General features: G+C 47.2%; 1 protein-coding gene across 1 annotated transcript in view; it reads left to right on the top strand.

Annotated features, from left to right (window-relative positions):
* Window positions 1–3522: 3522 nt before the first annotated feature.
* Window positions 3523–16582, top strand: part of PDLIM4 (PDZ and LIM domain 4) — a 53447-nt gene continuing 40387 nt past the window's right edge. Inside the window, exon 1 of the mRNA XM_074838728.1 lies at window positions 3523–3705. Coding sequence (XP_074694829.1) covers window positions 3613–3705 — 93 coding nt within the window. The 5' untranslated portion in view covers window positions 3523–3612. The remainder of the gene's footprint in view (window positions 3706–16582) is intronic.

Below are 16582 nucleotides of genomic sequence, written 5' to 3'. Positions count from 1 at the left end.
GGTCTAAAACCAAAATCTTTCATGAAGGGCCTGGGGGCAGTGCAGAGGACAGCGATTTGTCACCAACTGATAATCAAATTGTGTCTATCGAGCAATGTATGAATGACTAATTTCTCTACTAATAACAAGGAAAACACTGAAGAAAATGTTCATAACAACCCACACATCAACTTATCACCCTTAAACTGATGTGAAAACACCAGAGGAACTAATTTCTACTTCCACTAGACGCAGCCTGCTGCTACAGAGGACTCATGGCTAACTTCAGCCTCCTGAAACCTCTCTAAGGAGAAACAGCCACAGTCCTGAAGAAGGCAATTTGTAGAGCAAGAAAATCTCCTGACCTGGAGAAGAACTATCAAGCCATAATGGTGCTTGAAATCACTCTCACGTGGGCAGATGTTCAAAAACAGCGCCGAGGGGTCATTATCAGGCCTCCCAGATAAGCACAGGACCTCTGCTCGACATTGGAAAACCTGAATGCTCATTCAAAATGGGACACAAAGCTGAATATCCGTAGTTTACCCAGTCGGTCTGTGATAACAAAGGAAGGAAACTGAGAGTGTCACCAGTGGCAAAGGAGAACCAGAATGGAATATTCAAAAAAGAAACAAAGAGGTGATAAGACTTCGGGGTGGAAAAATACTGGAAAAAACCACTGAGGACAATATTGGGGGGGAAAAAAGATAAAGCAAATGGAGTGATGAGATTGAATTCATGAATATGTTTGACCTCTCTTTTGAATAGTGTGTGGTCTTTGTTAGAGCTCGGTATAGGGTTTCAGCGCTCGGCTGAAGAATGAGCATGTTGGAGATACTGTATTTAGCTGGGCGTTAGGGCTTGTCCCACTGCAAGGTTCCTATCATCTTCTGTTGGTTCTGCTGATTTCTCATCCAGAAGCAAAACTCCAATTAGTTTTTGGAAATGACTTAAAATATAATTTAAAAATTCTCAAGTTATCAAAGACAAAAACAGAAAGTTATGAGCCCACTTTGGTTGATTGAAGTAAGAGAATGACTGGGTCCTTTGCAGGCTGCAAAATTGTATTGGCTTTGCTCAACGAAAGCACATGTGAAAGGTGTGTGAGCGACTGAAAGAAAATGAGGCATTTGTGAAATGTGGAGTTCTTTAGCTCATATTCTCATTCCCCAAATCCTGGGAATAAAACCCATCTACTGCTGATAGAGGGGTGCCAGATTAATTCCTGATGCAGTTCTGAAATCGGAGGGCTGCTCTACATGTGGACACTTTGCATCAGGAGCAGTTCAGCTGCAGATACTTTTATTCAGAGTAAAACTGACTCTACTTCAGCTCAGTTTAATGTATTTTGAATATAGTCTCATTCGGAATAAGCACACCAGCAAGTTTATGCCAATTTGGTTAATTCTAATTGTATTTTACTTGAGTTCAGTTTTTGACAAGCCTCAAGTTACATGAGGGGTTACACGAGCATTCAAAAGGCTGTGAAGAGAAAGTGCCTTGGAGCCAGCAGCTTTCCCATCAGCTTTTGAAATGAATACTTTAATAGTGGGTATTTCTGTGTTTTGATCATCTCTTTCCTATGACAGCGAATTACTTTGAAAACCCTGACGGTTTGCTGCACAGCAGAGCCTGCCACTCACAGCCTGAGTGCAATTTAGAAACCACCCCGCTAACGAAGCCCTGATGAATGCCAGTGGAAAATGTTTGACTCCACAGAACTGCTCTGGTTTTTTTCTCTGCTCTTTTCCTTTTGTTTTTATTGTTGCCACTTTCCAGCAAACTTAGTTTCTTTTACAGAAAGGAGAGCAGGAAAGGGGGGACACAAACTGATCCTCCAGCTCTCTGCAAGACAAATTTCGGTGTTCGGCTGGCTGGAGTTTCTAACACAAGCAAGGAAACCTCAGGCCAGCCTACTCCCAGATTTCTGCAGGCTTGGTGATATCATGCAGGAACGAGGAGGTGATTCATCACCAGTTGCACAGCAAAAGTCACCTTTTGTAGCCCCTCTCGGCAGAGACACGCGCTCACGCGGAGCGAAGAGGACGGGGGGAAGCTCTGCAGGTCCCAGCTGCCCCTGAGCTGCTCCTCTGTAGGCACCTTTCTAGCAGAGCAAACAAAGGTTATTGTGTTTTGGGCTGGTAACATGGTGTGCTCACTGCATTCACGTTGCTAAATCATGAGGCTGCGGCGTAGCTCGGGAGGGTGTTTAAAAGTCTCAGCTCCCACCCCCTGTCTCAGACCAAAGCCACCTGCATCACATGGGCACGGCAGGGGGACGGTCACACAAACCTTCCCGTGTCACAGGCAAACACATACAGAAAGACTTCACAGCAAATAGCACGTAAATCACACTCACAGGGATGGGGCAGCAAGAAGGTGTGTGATGAAGCTGGACTTTTCAAACAATTCATCCTTTGTTAGGTTGTTTTTTGAAGTGGGTTATTCCAGCCCAGCCCTTTCCAGGAAGAGAGGGAGGTTTACAGGCGTTTTGAGATTTGCTCTCAGCTTTTGGGGAAGACACTGACCACCCCTCCCACCCCCAAGCCACCCCTGCACGCCTGCGAGCCCTCGCATCAAACACCCTCCGCAGCGTGGGCATCCCATGGGTGCGCCCACAGTCACGGACTCAGCTGCACCGCTGGGAAACGGGGATGCTCTGCGGTGCCTGGGGCTGCCCCAGGGCCCCCCGCAAGGACACAGTGATGCTGGGGTGCATTGGCCAAGCGATTCCCAAACAGCTTTAAAGCCAACCTGGTTATTTTCTTGGAAATTTATCTTTCAGCCAAGGGATAACCATGAAGGATTCTCAAACTGCCTTAAACCCAACCTGATTATTTTCTTGGTGGTTTATCTTTCAGTCAAGTGATAACCGTGAAGGATTCCCAAACAGCTTTAAACCCAACCTGATTATTTTCATGGAAGTTCATCTTTTGGCCAAGTGAGAACCACAAAGGATTCCCAAACTCCCTTAAGCCCAACCTGATTATTTTTGTGGAAGTTTATCTTTTGGCCAAGTGAGAACCATGAAGGATTCCCAAACTGCCTTAAACCCAACCTGATTCTTTTCTTGGACATTTATCTTTCAGTCAAGTGATAACCGTGAAGGATTCCCAAACTGCCTTAAACCCAACCTGATTATTTTCGTGGAAGTTCATCTTCTGGCCAAGTGAGAACCATGAAGGATTCCCAAACTGCCTTAAGCCCAACCTGATTATTTTCGTGGAAGTTTATCTTTCAGCCAAGAAACAACCACAAAGGATTCCCAAACTACCTTAAACCCAGCCTGATGACTTTCTTGACATTTTCTCTTTTCCCCTTCAACACACTGCCGGCAGCGAATAAACCAGTCGCGACTACACTTTTGCATCATTTTCCTTCCACTCCAGAGCACGAAGGCGCATGTACTCCCGCGAGCAGTCGCTCCAAACCCCACTGATAGAAGCGTGCGGGGAAAAACCCGACTTAAAGCTCCCCCCGACGACGGCCGGGCCGGGTCGGTCCCGCCTCCCGCGGGGCGTGGCGGGGAGGTGGGACCGACCCGTCCCGGCGTTTAGGAGCCGGCACGAAGGGGATCGCGAGTGGGAGCCGGAGCCGCCGCCGCTCGCGGGCAGGGAGCGCCCAGTCGCCGCGATGTCCCACTCAGTGGCCCTGCGTGGTCCCTCGCCGTGGGGGTTTCGTTTGGTGGGCGGTAAAGATTTCAGCGCCCCGCTGACCATCTCCAGGGTGAGCCGGGGCCGGGGGAGGGGGGAAGGGGGGAGTGAGCGGAGCGGGGACCGACCGCAGGGATGGAGCTGCGGGAACCCCCTTTAAAATCTTCAGGGCGGGTCTTTTAAAGTCTATTTTATTATATATCCCCCCCCAAATACAAAAAATCAGTCCCCCCCTCTTAACGCAGCGCTGTTTCAGCCGCTCTTCCCTGTGCTAACGCACAGCAGATAACATTCTCCCGGCTTTATTTCTTCGGATGTTAATTCATAAAGATCTGCTTTCAAAGTTTTTAGTGCTCAGCACTACAGAGGGCTTGGACTTGTGCCCTGGACTGAGTTCACAGGCTGTTGGTTTTTTTTTTTTTTATTTTAGGAAGGCACAAGTAAAGTCAGTAAGCAGTTTCTCTGCGCAGGCTGCTGCGTTGTGGGGTCCCAGTGGGCTGGTAGTAATTACTGTGTGAGTGTACTCACACTTGTATTTTAACCTCACAAAGATGTATTCTGGAAACTTCTTTGCTAAGACACCGCGGCTAGCTTGAAACAGGCTTTGTGCGTTAGCTCTACATGGAAACAAACCATCCCCCGTGCAGGAAGGAGCGCGGCGAGGTGGTGCGATGGGCTGTGTGATGGATGAGGTGCTGGGCACGTTCCTGCGGGCGCTGGTGTTTCCATCACCATCGGGCTCCCCGGGAAAGGGCTGGACACCCGGAGCTGCCCTGCTTTGCCCGGGCCGTGTGTTGCCGAACTCTCCCAGGCAGCCGCTGCTGGAGCACTTGAACAAAAACACCGAGAGGATTGAAGGACTTTGAAAGGAGCTATAACTGAGAAATATTGCCATAACGCGTGCAAGCTGTTTGCTGCCTTTTCGATCCTCTGCCAAAGCTGTGACAGAAAAGGGAAAACATGTACCCTGAGTTTTGAAGAAATAATTATGGAAGAGAGCGTGTTTTAAACAGGCTTGGTTTGTATTTGAGTCCAAATGTGCCCATTACACAGCTTCATGCCTCTGGTTTTGGGCTGTCTCTTACCAAGTGTCCCAGCCAGGGGTTTTTTGGAGGAGTAGCAGGAGGAGACGGATGGAGAGGAGGGAAGACCTGGACGGGGGAAGGCTGGAGTGGTGCAGGGAGCAGCAGCCGGTGAGGTCGGGCAGGCACCCACACACAGCTGGGGTGTCTGTGCTGAGCGGGGAGGCACTCGGCTTTCGGGGCTCAGCATTTGCCTCCTGTGCACAGGCAAGTCATCTTTTCCCCCCCAGTAATGTGGGATGTATCACAATAAACCACAAAATCGCCTCTCAGTGACTGTAAAAGTGTTCCCGTTGTGAAGATGGACATGTTAATTTAGCCAAGGGAGCCTGTTTTCCTGTTACTTTGAAAAGAGTTTGGTTTAATATTAAACAAGAAAAAACAAAGTCTGCTTTTGCCTAGGCAGGTGGCTTCCCAAATTCCTTGTTTGATTCAGCAAACCTGGGAGGTGTGAGGATAATTCTCATCGGGCCAGTCATGCTTTGGATCACAATGAGCTGTAACACAAGTAGCAGTCGTGGGGTGTTGTTTCATGTTGCTGAGTGTGGCAGCCTCTTAAATTAGATCCTTTTTAATTTCTGCTCCCACCGCAGAGAGGGGTGATGCTCTGATGTGCCGTACACTAACGGCTGCTCCCGGAGGGTGATAAACAACTCGCTGGGATGTAAATATGGGTGCAGGGTGCTCTGCTTGGGCTCTAGTCTCTCGACACAAGAGGACACCTCACTGGCTTTGGAAATAATATCTGAAAAGGTTAAAATTGGGGAAGTGGCTTCTGCCAAAGCTCCCAGCCATGGGGGTGCAGGAAGGGGCTGCTGGGGGCTCCCTGGGAAGCCAGGGCTTTGTTGGGTGGTGGGTCTGTGCAGCTCTGCCTTTTGGAGAGGACTGAGCGTGGCTGGCATGGTGCCATATTCACTTTTATTCTGTAACTGTCTAGTTAAACAATTAGGTTAATTGTCTAACAAGGAGATCTGTTCTTTCCAGCTTGAAACCTGGGCAAGGGGGCTGGGGGCTGCAGGAGGGAGGGAACCTCTTGCTGTAGCCTAATGGTTGAGGCTTTTGACTTCTGCCTCCTTCACAGTGCTTTTTTTCTAAAAAAAAAAAAAAAAATATTAAAAAAAGTAATTGTTTTATATTAAAATGCCATTAAATTACAAAAATATTTTGAAAAGCAGAAATTCTGCAGGGAGGTGGGGCCAGATTCTGGGAGTCCCCCATCCAGCTGTGAGCCCAAGATGCTGACATGCTCCAGGTGGGATGGGCTGCCCAAGGGGTGCAGGTTTGCTGCACCCCACTTCTGTGCCCGAGGGGGGCTGAGAACTGATGTGCCTCAGGGTGCTTGGGCTGTAGCTCTGCAAGCAGCCTACCTGGACTAGTTATGTTGGGAATTCATAGGTTGCAGTTTGGGATTTGAGGCATCCAGAAGCCACCCAGGTTCAGTTCTGGGTGCCAGAGGCTGGCTGCCTGCTTTTAAAACACAAGTTCATCTGTGTTTAAAAAAAAAAAAAAAAAAAAAATAATTATTTGGTCATTGATAGGTTGGTCTTCCCTACTCTTTGCTAAGCTACTACAGGAAACAATTTCTCCCCAGGTCTCTCGCTAGCTGTGACAGTGCAGAGGTGTGTTGCAACCCCCGGAGCCACTGCAAGCGATGCCTTGCTGTCTGTCAGGGGACCCTAGAAGGGTGCAGCTGCTTCTCCAAAGCCTGTCTGAGTGTCCTTGCTCCAGGTTAAGCAAAGGCAGAGGTCCTTAATGTTGCATTAGTGAGTCCTGAAGCTGAAGTGTTACTGCTGGAGGGGAAATAATGAAGCAGTCAGTGTGAAGCTGAAGGTAGTCCCCAAAAGTGGCTTGTGACAGTGTTGTCAAAGGATAAACTTGAAAAAATATGGATTTGGTAGCAAGGAAAATAATGATCACCCAGTCCTGCTTTGGAATGGGACTTGACTCACTGGGCAGGACTTGCTTTAGCCTTCAGCCCCCTGCGAGGTCACTGCATTTGTGCAGGTGCAGCTGTTTCAGATATGCTCACAAAATCAAGGCATGATGTATTTTCCTTGAAAGCAGGTCACCTCCCTCTGTGGTTTGATCAGTCTTAAGTGACAAGTGGTAAAGATCTGATTGCCCAAATGAGTGGGAACAGCTGATGCTGAGCACTGCCCTAGAGAGGCCAGGGCTGCAGTTGGAATCTTCAGTATTAAGGAAAGAGAAATGCAAACCCAGAAGGGCGTGCTTAGGGCATCTTTCTCATGTGGTCACATAAAAACCTAGGTGTGCTAGCTGCCCTTTTTTCCCCCCCTGTTTCTTCTTGCATTTTTGGAGGACCCAGATGAGCAGGGTTGGAGTTTGCTGGGCTGGTTTGGAGACGTGCAGCCCTGGAGGGCCCTGCAGCAGCTATGTAGAGGGGTTGGGGTGCTGGTGTCTTGTCAGCACAGTGCTGGGAAGAGAATTGTAGCCCCAGGCTGTGCTCTGGGGCAGAAACCCAGCTTGTTTTACACCCACAGTTACAGTCAGCTAACACCGGGTGTAGTACATCACATAATTAATAATGGTTCCTCCTCTTAATGATATTTATAGGGGTAGGGGAATGACTTAAAACATCTGCTTAGAGTTGGCCTTAATGACTTGATAGAAAGTGCTTTTAAGACTTAATCTGTAGCTGACAGCTGCTTTTCCTTGGTTGAGCAGGTTAACAACTGGAGACTGTGTTTGCCCTTTGTGGGAAAGGGGGCTCGTACTCAAGGTAGCAACAGCATTGCCTTTGACCAGCAATGGAGTAACTTACTCAGCTGCTCTCAGTGTTGTTCTTGTAACCACATCAGTGAGTGCTGCGGTTCTGTGTGGGATCACAGTTGATCTACCCCTTGCCTGGGATTAAAAGATAATCAGTCATTAGTGTAACTAGAGGAGCTGAATGCATTTAATCACTTGAACTTGCTTGTCCAGCTCCTAGACCAGTCAATGTCGTCACCTACCCAACTCTGCCGGTGTTAAGCTGAGCACTTGCTGCTTTTAGAATAATTGATAAATTGTTTGACTAAACAGGTAATCGACAAATGGACTGATTCTGGTATTTTAAAAAAAAGTTTTAAATATAGTTTTTCCTTTATCTGCTGGCTTTGACATCAGTTTACTCACTAGCAGAGCAGCAAAAATGCATTTTTCAGTGTTGGCTTGGAACTGTAACACAAGAAGGGTGAGAAATAATTGGTCTGTGATCCATTATCCAGGTATTGTTTGAGTTAAGGTTGACTCTTAAGCTTAAGTAGCTTTTGTATTTGAGGAAATATGTGTCCTGTTAAAGGTTAGGACACTCAGGAAGGAATTCTGCTGAGGGAGGAATTCCAGTAGAAGTTGTCTTGTTGACTCCATTTCGGGGCAGCCGGTAAATGCCTGAGTGCATTGCTGTGATCCCGCTTGAATGCAGAGTACCTGCTCGGAGGAATAATTTTTGGGGTGGCCTGTGAGGCTTGTTCATGTGTGCTGGGGGTTTTGGGTGGTGGAGCACGAAGGGCTCTGCAGGCCTATGGCTGGGCAGTGCTGGGGGGTCTGGGTTTGGGTACCCCAGGAACTCCACGTATGTCGGCAGAGAAGGCAAGAGCCAGAGATGCCAGCAAAGGGAATGGGTTGTTTTGGTTTTTTTTCTTTGCTTCCCATAAGGTTTTTTCCTGGTTTTATGTGTAACTGGTATCTATTTGATTGTTTATTAAATGGCCAGGATGCGCTTTCCATTCAGAGCTCCCAAATGGGCTGAAGAAGTTGCTCTGTGTCAATGAATCCCACAACTAGGACCCCAGCTGATTTCTGCTGACTTCTAGTGGTTTTATTGCCTGTGTGGAAGAACCAAGAGGTGCTAGCTAGTCATGTTTGTTATAATAGTTCAAGTGGGGTGATTCCTTTTAAGTGGAAGGAGATAGCTTTGCTTGTTTTTCTTTTTTGGTCTCATCATCCTTCCCATGATTGCTTGTTGTAAAGTCTGGAGTGAGAGATCTGGGTGGTTACACTTGAAGCTGTAGTGGTGCTTAACAGTTAATCTGAACTACAGATAAGAACTAAGGAAAGTATGTAACAAATATACTTGCTGCTGAAGTTATTCTATCACTGAGGCTTTATTTAATAACTGAAAGAGAAGAATAAATGCTTGTGCTGGTTCAGGAGACAGTAATGGTAGAATATGCTGGAATGAAAGCCTAATGCTAATTACCGTAATCAAGCACACTGATAATCCAGAGCGGGGAAAGCAGGCGGAAAGAATGATTCATGTAGGTCCATTCATGCAAGGTCTGACCTTGGGGCGAGTTTAGCAAAATAAACCCAGCACACCCTTGAAAACACTCGGGCCTCTGCCAGGCTGAACAAAGCAGAATGGGCTCAGTGTGAGTGGGGGGTTTAGAGCTGGGGTGAGGGTCTTTGTGGCTTGGGTTGGTTGTTTTGTGTTTTTTCTTTTAAATGATGGTGATGTCAATTTTTTTTCTAACTTCTTGAAGATTGAAAGATTGCCTGTTGGGGCAGGCATTCAGAGTTGTTTTGGAAAAGTACATGGTTGTATCCCACTTGGTACAGGGATAAAAGAGAATAAAGTTAGACAGCAGACTTACTAAAATGGCCCTGTTAGTGTAGGAAGCATGCAAGGGGAAATATATGCAATTATTCTTTTTTTTCTTAAACTTTTTTATGGCTATATAACACAATAGGTAGTGATAATCCTGGTCCTGCTTGGGGGTAGATCAGCCCTCTAATACAAATAGGCCATTGTGGATTGTGTGGAATTAGTGCAGACTGTTGCAATTTAAATTTTTTTTTTTGTAGCTTGGGAGGAAAATGCATATCACACATCTGCAGGAGTCATGTGGCAAATCCTAGAAGGCACAAGTCCTCTTAAATATAGTATTCCTAATTGAATTTGTTTGATTTCTAAGCTCTTAAAATGCATTGATTCATGGTTCTTAGACACCCAAACACTTGGTGAAAATATTTTTATTTTTTAAGTCATCTGTGCCCACAGGTGCTAGAGCGTGAAAGGAAACAGTAGATCTCTCAAGATCTGGTAGTGTTGATAAAAACCCTAAAACAAACTTGTTCACAGAGGATACTCTGCTTGATTTGTTGTCAGTGCAGCACTGCCAGACACGTACCGGAGCAAACCGCGGCGCGTTCAGCCAGAGCTTGTTAACGCAGTGGATTTGTACGCTGCCGTCAATGCCACGCTTGCCCCAAGCCCTGGGAGATAAGGTTATGTTTGGTTTCTACTTCAGGACTTACACAAAAACTTCAAGTAGACCCAGGATTCATCCAGTTACTTGGAGCAATTGCAAAAATGTCGAGCCACAGTGTGACATTCAAGTAACTTTTACAGCCAGCAGAGCCCTAAAATAAACCCCACTTTCTCACCATAGAGAACAGAGCTCTCTTTAAAAAAAAAAAAAAAAAAAAAAACCAAAAAAAATTTGCTGTGCAAGAGTATTTCAGCCAATGAATTTTCCAAACATCATAAAGATGTCTCAAAGCCCATGCCACACTCAATCTTTCTTGTCAACCAGAGCAATTCAAATTCACACCCATTAAACCTTGAGTAGTTTTATGTGTTGTGTGGACTGATAGCAGATTATGTGCAAGTGACATTTTACAGCACAAGCTTGGGAAAGCAGAGTATACCAGCTTGAAGAATATCTAAAGTAATTATTATTAATAATCAGATATAGGCAATGCACAATTAAATGAGAAACTGTCTTGCACAATCGAACCCAGGACCCTTCAGTAACAGACACCAAGGAGTAGCTGCTCAGCTGGGAGGTTTGCAGGATGCTGGCTCTGAATGCTGTCGTTCCCCACAAGCCACAAAACACTTCCCAGAGGCCTTTAGAGTTTGGTACCAAAAAAAAAAAAAAAAAGACCAAACCCCACAAAATATCTAGTGTTCGCAACTACGCTGGGAGAAGCAGCCGCTTTGCAAAGGCACAAATCCCCGCGGTCTGTGCGAGATTAACACCTACGTGCCTCGCAAGAACGGAGCTTCAGGTTTGCTCGCCAGATGAAGTCAGTCCTTTTGTGTCAGAGAATTTTCTTCTGTTTGGAGATAACTCTGTGGCCACTTTCCTTTGGATAGGAAAGTATCAACCCACCTTCCCGGCTGAGAAGGGCGGTGATTTGAAAGGGAGAGCTCCAAAGCACCCAAGGGTTTCTCCAAAGGAGGGTTTAGGGAGCCCTACTGTAGCTGTGAGGTGTCTGAGAAGGGGAGGCTTCATGGGAGCACTGAGCATTGCACCTCTAAAGGAGATGAAGCGATTGTGATCATAAATGTTTTCTCTGATGCTGCAGAATCGGGTTTGCTGAGTGGCGCGCAATGGTGCGGTGTCTCGGGGACGGCAGTGATGCTCCGAGCGCACCTACGTCGGGGTTAGCCGGTGTTAGCCTGGTGTTAGCCTTGCTTCCCCAGACAGCAGAGGAAGCATAAAGCAGATCTAAGTGTAGCAGCAGCCATAGTGGTTAAGAATGGGTCATTCTGGGTAGTAAAGCAGCGTATCTGTAACTTGTCCTTGGAGGAAGGGGTGAGCGGGCTCCTGGTGACTGTGAAGGTGGTGGGCAGCGCGGGGTGCTGCGGCTCCTGGTCTGAGGGCTGCGGAGTTCTGGGTGCCCCTGGGCTAAGCAAGGCAAGCTTTTGGCAAAATAAACCAGAGGTGAGTGTCTGAACGAGCTGTGACTTTCTCAATCAGCATTTTGAGGTTTGCACTCTGGCTATGTGGTTGGCTGCTCTAAAATTCATATCAGATTTAATTGATTCTCAGCCTTTTCTTTGTAGAGAGACCTCACCCTTTGAGCTGAATTAGGATCTACGCTACGAATCTGATCCTAAATTTGGTTTTGGATTCATCAGTACTTGGATTGAAAAGGATTTTCAAGTGTCTTGCCTTTTATAACACTCGTACTCTGGTTCTTTCCCTTTTACGCTCTTAAGCTTCTCGTTTTCTTCAGTAGTTAAATTAATTCATGTTGCATAAACAGTGCTCTTCATTTACTGGTCTGTGGAGCATACCTAAACAATGTCTTGATACATTGGACTTTTTATAAGCAATTAGAAAAATGCAAATGGATTGGCAAGGAATGTATGTCAGTTCCAGGCACAATGCTTTGAAAAGCTGAGGAGAACCTCTGGATAGAATGCTTAAAGGATTTGGGCAATTTATCTTCATTAGATAGTCATTTAACTCTTGCTTCTTCCTGTTTTAAAAGATATTGCTACCGTAAGATCATCTGCTGCCTCGTAGCGTGCTTCCTGATAATAGAACAGGCTTGCTTTGTTCAAAAACTGAGAATTTTGTCACACTATCTTGACAGCCTCTCGAAGGCTTTAATCAGGCCCTTTTGATCACGCTCGCAGAACAGAAAGTTTCCTGACTTGTCTGTAACAAACTACCATTGATTAAGAGGAGAGTGGTGTGGTCTGTGTAGGCTTGTATGGGCTCGCATGGTTTAACCCATTAAATTCTGGGGAGATGACTTCATTAATTGATGGGATATGGTGTGTTTTATTACAGTAGCGCTTTTTTTTAAAAAAAAAAGTGAAGGCGATTTGGCAGAGAGAAAGCTGCCTTTATTATGTAGGTGTGGTTGGCCTGAATAAGTACCTTTTGTTAATTTGAGTAAAAACTGCTGGGGCAATAAATATGAAGTTCTTTCCAGTGGCTGTGCTGAGACCTGTGCAGGCAGTGAGGTGGAACCATGTCCCTTGTCCTTGGGTCCTGACACAGGTGACGTTACAGAGGCAGGTTTCTGGGGAAAAGAGTAAAAAAAAAAAACCCAAACAAAAGGAGGTGGGTGGGTGTTAAGTTACAATGTATTAACCTTTTGCTACAGCGTTGATTGTTTCAGCCTGTGGTGTTGGCCCAGTTCTAGAGATGGCTTGAGCAAAGCTGCTCCCGAGCTGTGCGGGGTTGTCCCCGCGTGGGCCGCGGGATGGGCGCAGCGAGGCGCCGGGGACTTTGCCCTCTGAGCCTGGCTCTGGTCTCGCAGCCCTGGCACGCTTCAGTGCTTGATCTCCAGGGGGGAAAGTAGAACGCGACGTGTGTTTCAGGAGTAAACTCCTCTCAATGCACATAATCTTGCTTAGTAAGTGAGATTGCACAGCTTCCAACACCAACTGGCTTAGGACAACAGTTGCCTTAATGTGCTTTATTTTATTGGCCTGATGTCAGATGCTAACACTTAGTAAATCCTAACGAGGCTCCGGTGGCCAGATAAGATAGCTGCTGCTGGCTTTGGGGGTTTTCCAGCCTGTTCCATAGCATCAGAGTATCCACTTGGCTGGGGAGGGGCTGCTTGAGGCTGGTCCCCTTGGAGGAGAGGAGAGAGGTGGGCAGTAATCTTGGGAAAAGTGGCAGGGAAAATAATTAGAAAAAGCTTATTTAAAAAAATTGGTTTGTAATTGTGCAAATACAGTTCACTGGTTGATGACTTGGCAAAAGGAGATACTGACTTGTGGGGTGTTGGGCTGGTGCTACAGCCTGTGGGTCGCCTTTCCCCTCGTTGTCCTCAGCGTGGGGGTGATGCTCACAGCTCTGAGCAAACCTCCTGCAGTGGCAGAGGACAGTGGGACAAGGGCTGTTTAGTGGGGTCTCTTGCTCTAAAATTCTCCTTTTCCTGCTGGAATAATATAAAAGGACCGAGACAGGCGCCAATATTTGACCTCTAGTATTTTTTGAAGCACAGTGCTATGTGGAGGACATACAAAGGCGTCACAGATGAGACTTGTCCTGAGGGGATTAGGGAGAATAATATGCTTTTTGGAAAAGGGATAAAAAATACATTCTGGCTTTCTACTGGAGCGAATCCCTGCAGGAGGCACGCTGTGCAGGGAGAGGCTGCTCTCTGTGCTCTCGGGAGCCTGGAGTTACTTACCGAGGGCACACGCTCTGCAAACCTCCACGTTCCTGCTGCTACAGTAGTGTCGGCTGTGCATGTGTGTTGTTTCTATTAGTATTTTGTTTACAAATATTTTTATGCATCTGCATTTTTTTGGTGAGAAATAAAGAAGCAGCTCCTTATTTTTTGGAGGGGTTAAATGCAGAACATTGTTCTCTCTTGGCTTTATTTAATTTTGGGAGAGCACTAAAAATGACACACGTTTTCGCTGCCTTCCCGGAGCAGAGGCCGTGCTGTGCGTGCGCGGGTGCAGCACACGCCAATGTGCTTCTATGGGCATAAAAGGAGCTGTGAAAACACGAGTGCCAGTGACCTCCCTAGCACACCGACTGGTCCTGCACGTATTTTGGGCTCAGTTCCTTCCTGCTGAAGATGCAGCAGTGATTAGGTGATGGGTAGCGGCTATTCTGTGTATAGCGCTGTGTGGGATCTGCTTAATCATCTCATGAAGAGCTCGCCACCAGCTAACTCCATCCCTCCCCTGGTCCAGATTACTCTGAGTTGCTTTGATTCACCCTCAGAAAACAGCTCAGCTCTGCTGGATTGCATCCCAGGCCATGCTTAAACTGCTGAGCACCAGGGCTGGACAAGGGAAGAGGCTGGATGGCACCTGGGAGCAGGAAGGTGCAGAGAGAAGGTCCTCTCCGCTCTCATGGGCAAGCTGTAGGCTTGACTAGGCTGTCCTGGGCAACTTCACCCCAAATCTTCATCAGTTGGCTTCGGATTGATGTTGGTGGGAGAATATCTCCAAGTGCAGGGCAATAACTGGCAGCGTAAATTAACTGGTGGCTGGGAGTTCACATCTGTGCTGCTTCATTGCTGTATAAAGTTGGGGCTTTGGGAGCTCGGAGCTTCCAAATGAGGCAGGATTCTTGCATGGTTGAAAAAGACAGACCTTTAGGGGAACTTTAATAAAAATATTTACATTTCTTTAAGCCTGAGGTGTTTGCTGTGGGTTTGGCTCTCAGAGCCATACACTCAACTGCTCTGAACATGTACTGAGGTTGCTGTCACCCCACGGCACAAGCAGAGCCCTTTGGGAGCCGCGTGGCCGTGCAGGAATTGAGACCCCGTGAGCTGCCAACAGCACGAGGGCTCAGACCACCCCGTCCACCCGTGTAATTCTCCACCAGCACCTTGCTTCAGCCCTGAAATACCAGCACCTGCATGCGGCCCTGCAGCCCTGGGGGTTAGCAGGGTGTGAGGGGCTGGGCTGGCTCCTTGCTAGTGTGTAATTGCCCTTCTTGAGCTCTTTGCTGAAGGAAAAAGCAGACAAACAGCCCAAATCCTGGCAGGAGCCCAGCGTGGGCAGGCTGAGGCATGGCACACGCAGGGCGCAGCAGGGCTGGGGGACGGAGGCCGTGTTCAGCCCCAGCTGAGACTCTGCTTTGGGGCACTTGCATTGCCCATTGAAAGGCAGCGTGGCAGTGGGGGGATGCAACCTGTCCTGGTCCCGGGGAGGCCGCTTACACCACCTCAAATTACGTATCCACTGATCTTGTCTTGGTCTCTGTTCATTCAACCTTGGTTTCAAAAATAAACAGAAGACTTATCACTGGTTTTCTTAAGCCTATCCTATTCTCAAACCTCAATCCCTTTGGAGGCCCCTTTCAGGAACACGGAGCTCCAGGGACTTGGTGCACGTTTTCTTTGCAGCGTTTTAAACTTCGTAACGTATCCAGTTAATCTCAAATTCGTGCACGCTTCGCTCACAGCAGACCAGGGGACTCAGGAGGGAGACAGGGCCTCTGGTAAAAGCTCCATCCCAAAACCCCTGTGCACTGCTGGGCTTTAAAGTCACTGCCCTGGAGAGACCTTACACCCCCAGGCAATACAGGCAGCTGTAGTTACAGCACCAGAGAACAGGCTAATATGCAAAACAAAGTTCATCACTTGAACAAAAAAACACTTGTTTTTTCTATGAGCTTGTTGATAGTAAATGCTCAGCAGCTGGTGGGGCAGTAACTGGCCTTTGTAAAGGAAGAGGCTGGTTAAGGAGAATTCTGGGTTGAGCCCATTGCTGCTGGGTGTGGGTGCTGGCTGCTTGTAGCTCCGTGGGTGCTTGAGCAAGACCCCCCCCAGGTCCCTTCTCCTTCCTCGTGCATTTGTTCAGTTCCATGTGACAATAGAGGATTGTCTTTCTTGGATGTTTCGCTCCAAGCATAGGCTCTGTTACCAAAATGACTATACTTAAAACTGCATCCTTGTCCTTATGGCGATCCCGGGTTTGCAGGAGGCTGTCTGCAGGGATCTGCACGGAGCGAAGCAGGTAGGACCCTTGCATGAGGATTCAAGCACAGCCCTGGCCCGCAACCAGGCTCGCAGGGCTTTCTGTGGCATGTTTGGTGTCAATGGCTTTGCACAGTTGTGAGTTCAGAGAACTTGGTTTGAAGTATTTTAAACATTGTTCACTAAAATACAAACGTTGGCCTTGACAGACATTACAGTACTGATTCCTGAGCTGCTGTGACACTGATGCTGTATCTCAAACTAATGAGTTCCTGGAGTGCAGCTCCATTTCAAGCCCTCAGTCATCTCCATGGCTAGGATAAAATGCTTATATGAAAATACTGCCAAAATAATCTGAAATAAACCAGAATCTAAAAATAGGAAACAGCTAAGAGCCCCATTTATGAACAGCTTATTCTCCAAGGAACCTACAATCTGGTTAAGATCAGTGCAGGGAGAAAAATCCATTGGACATCTAGACAGCACTGAATAGACAAGAACAAAATACAGCTGTCCTGGGTCAAGCTAAAAGTCTGTTAGTCCAAAAGTCTGCGGGCAGACGCCAAGGGAAGCGGATAACAACAGGCAAGAGCATGGAGATGCTTCCTTGGAGGTGCAAGCTGAGCTTCTGGTTGACTTTCTGGTGGGTCTGGCAGCTTCTGTGGCTGTAGAAGGACCCCTAACGCTCTGTGAATGCCATGTCTTCTTACACAGGTTCAGAAA

The sequence above is a fragment of the Strix aluco genome, chromosome 13, assembly GCF_031877795.1.
Source record: "Strix aluco isolate bStrAlu1 chromosome 13, bStrAlu1.hap1, whole genome shotgun sequence".
Taxonomy (NCBI): domain Eukaryota; kingdom Metazoa; phylum Chordata; class Aves; order Strigiformes; family Strigidae; genus Strix; species Strix aluco.
Note: the sequence above shows the minus strand (reverse complement) of the source record. Positions and strands in the feature narration are given on the sequence as shown.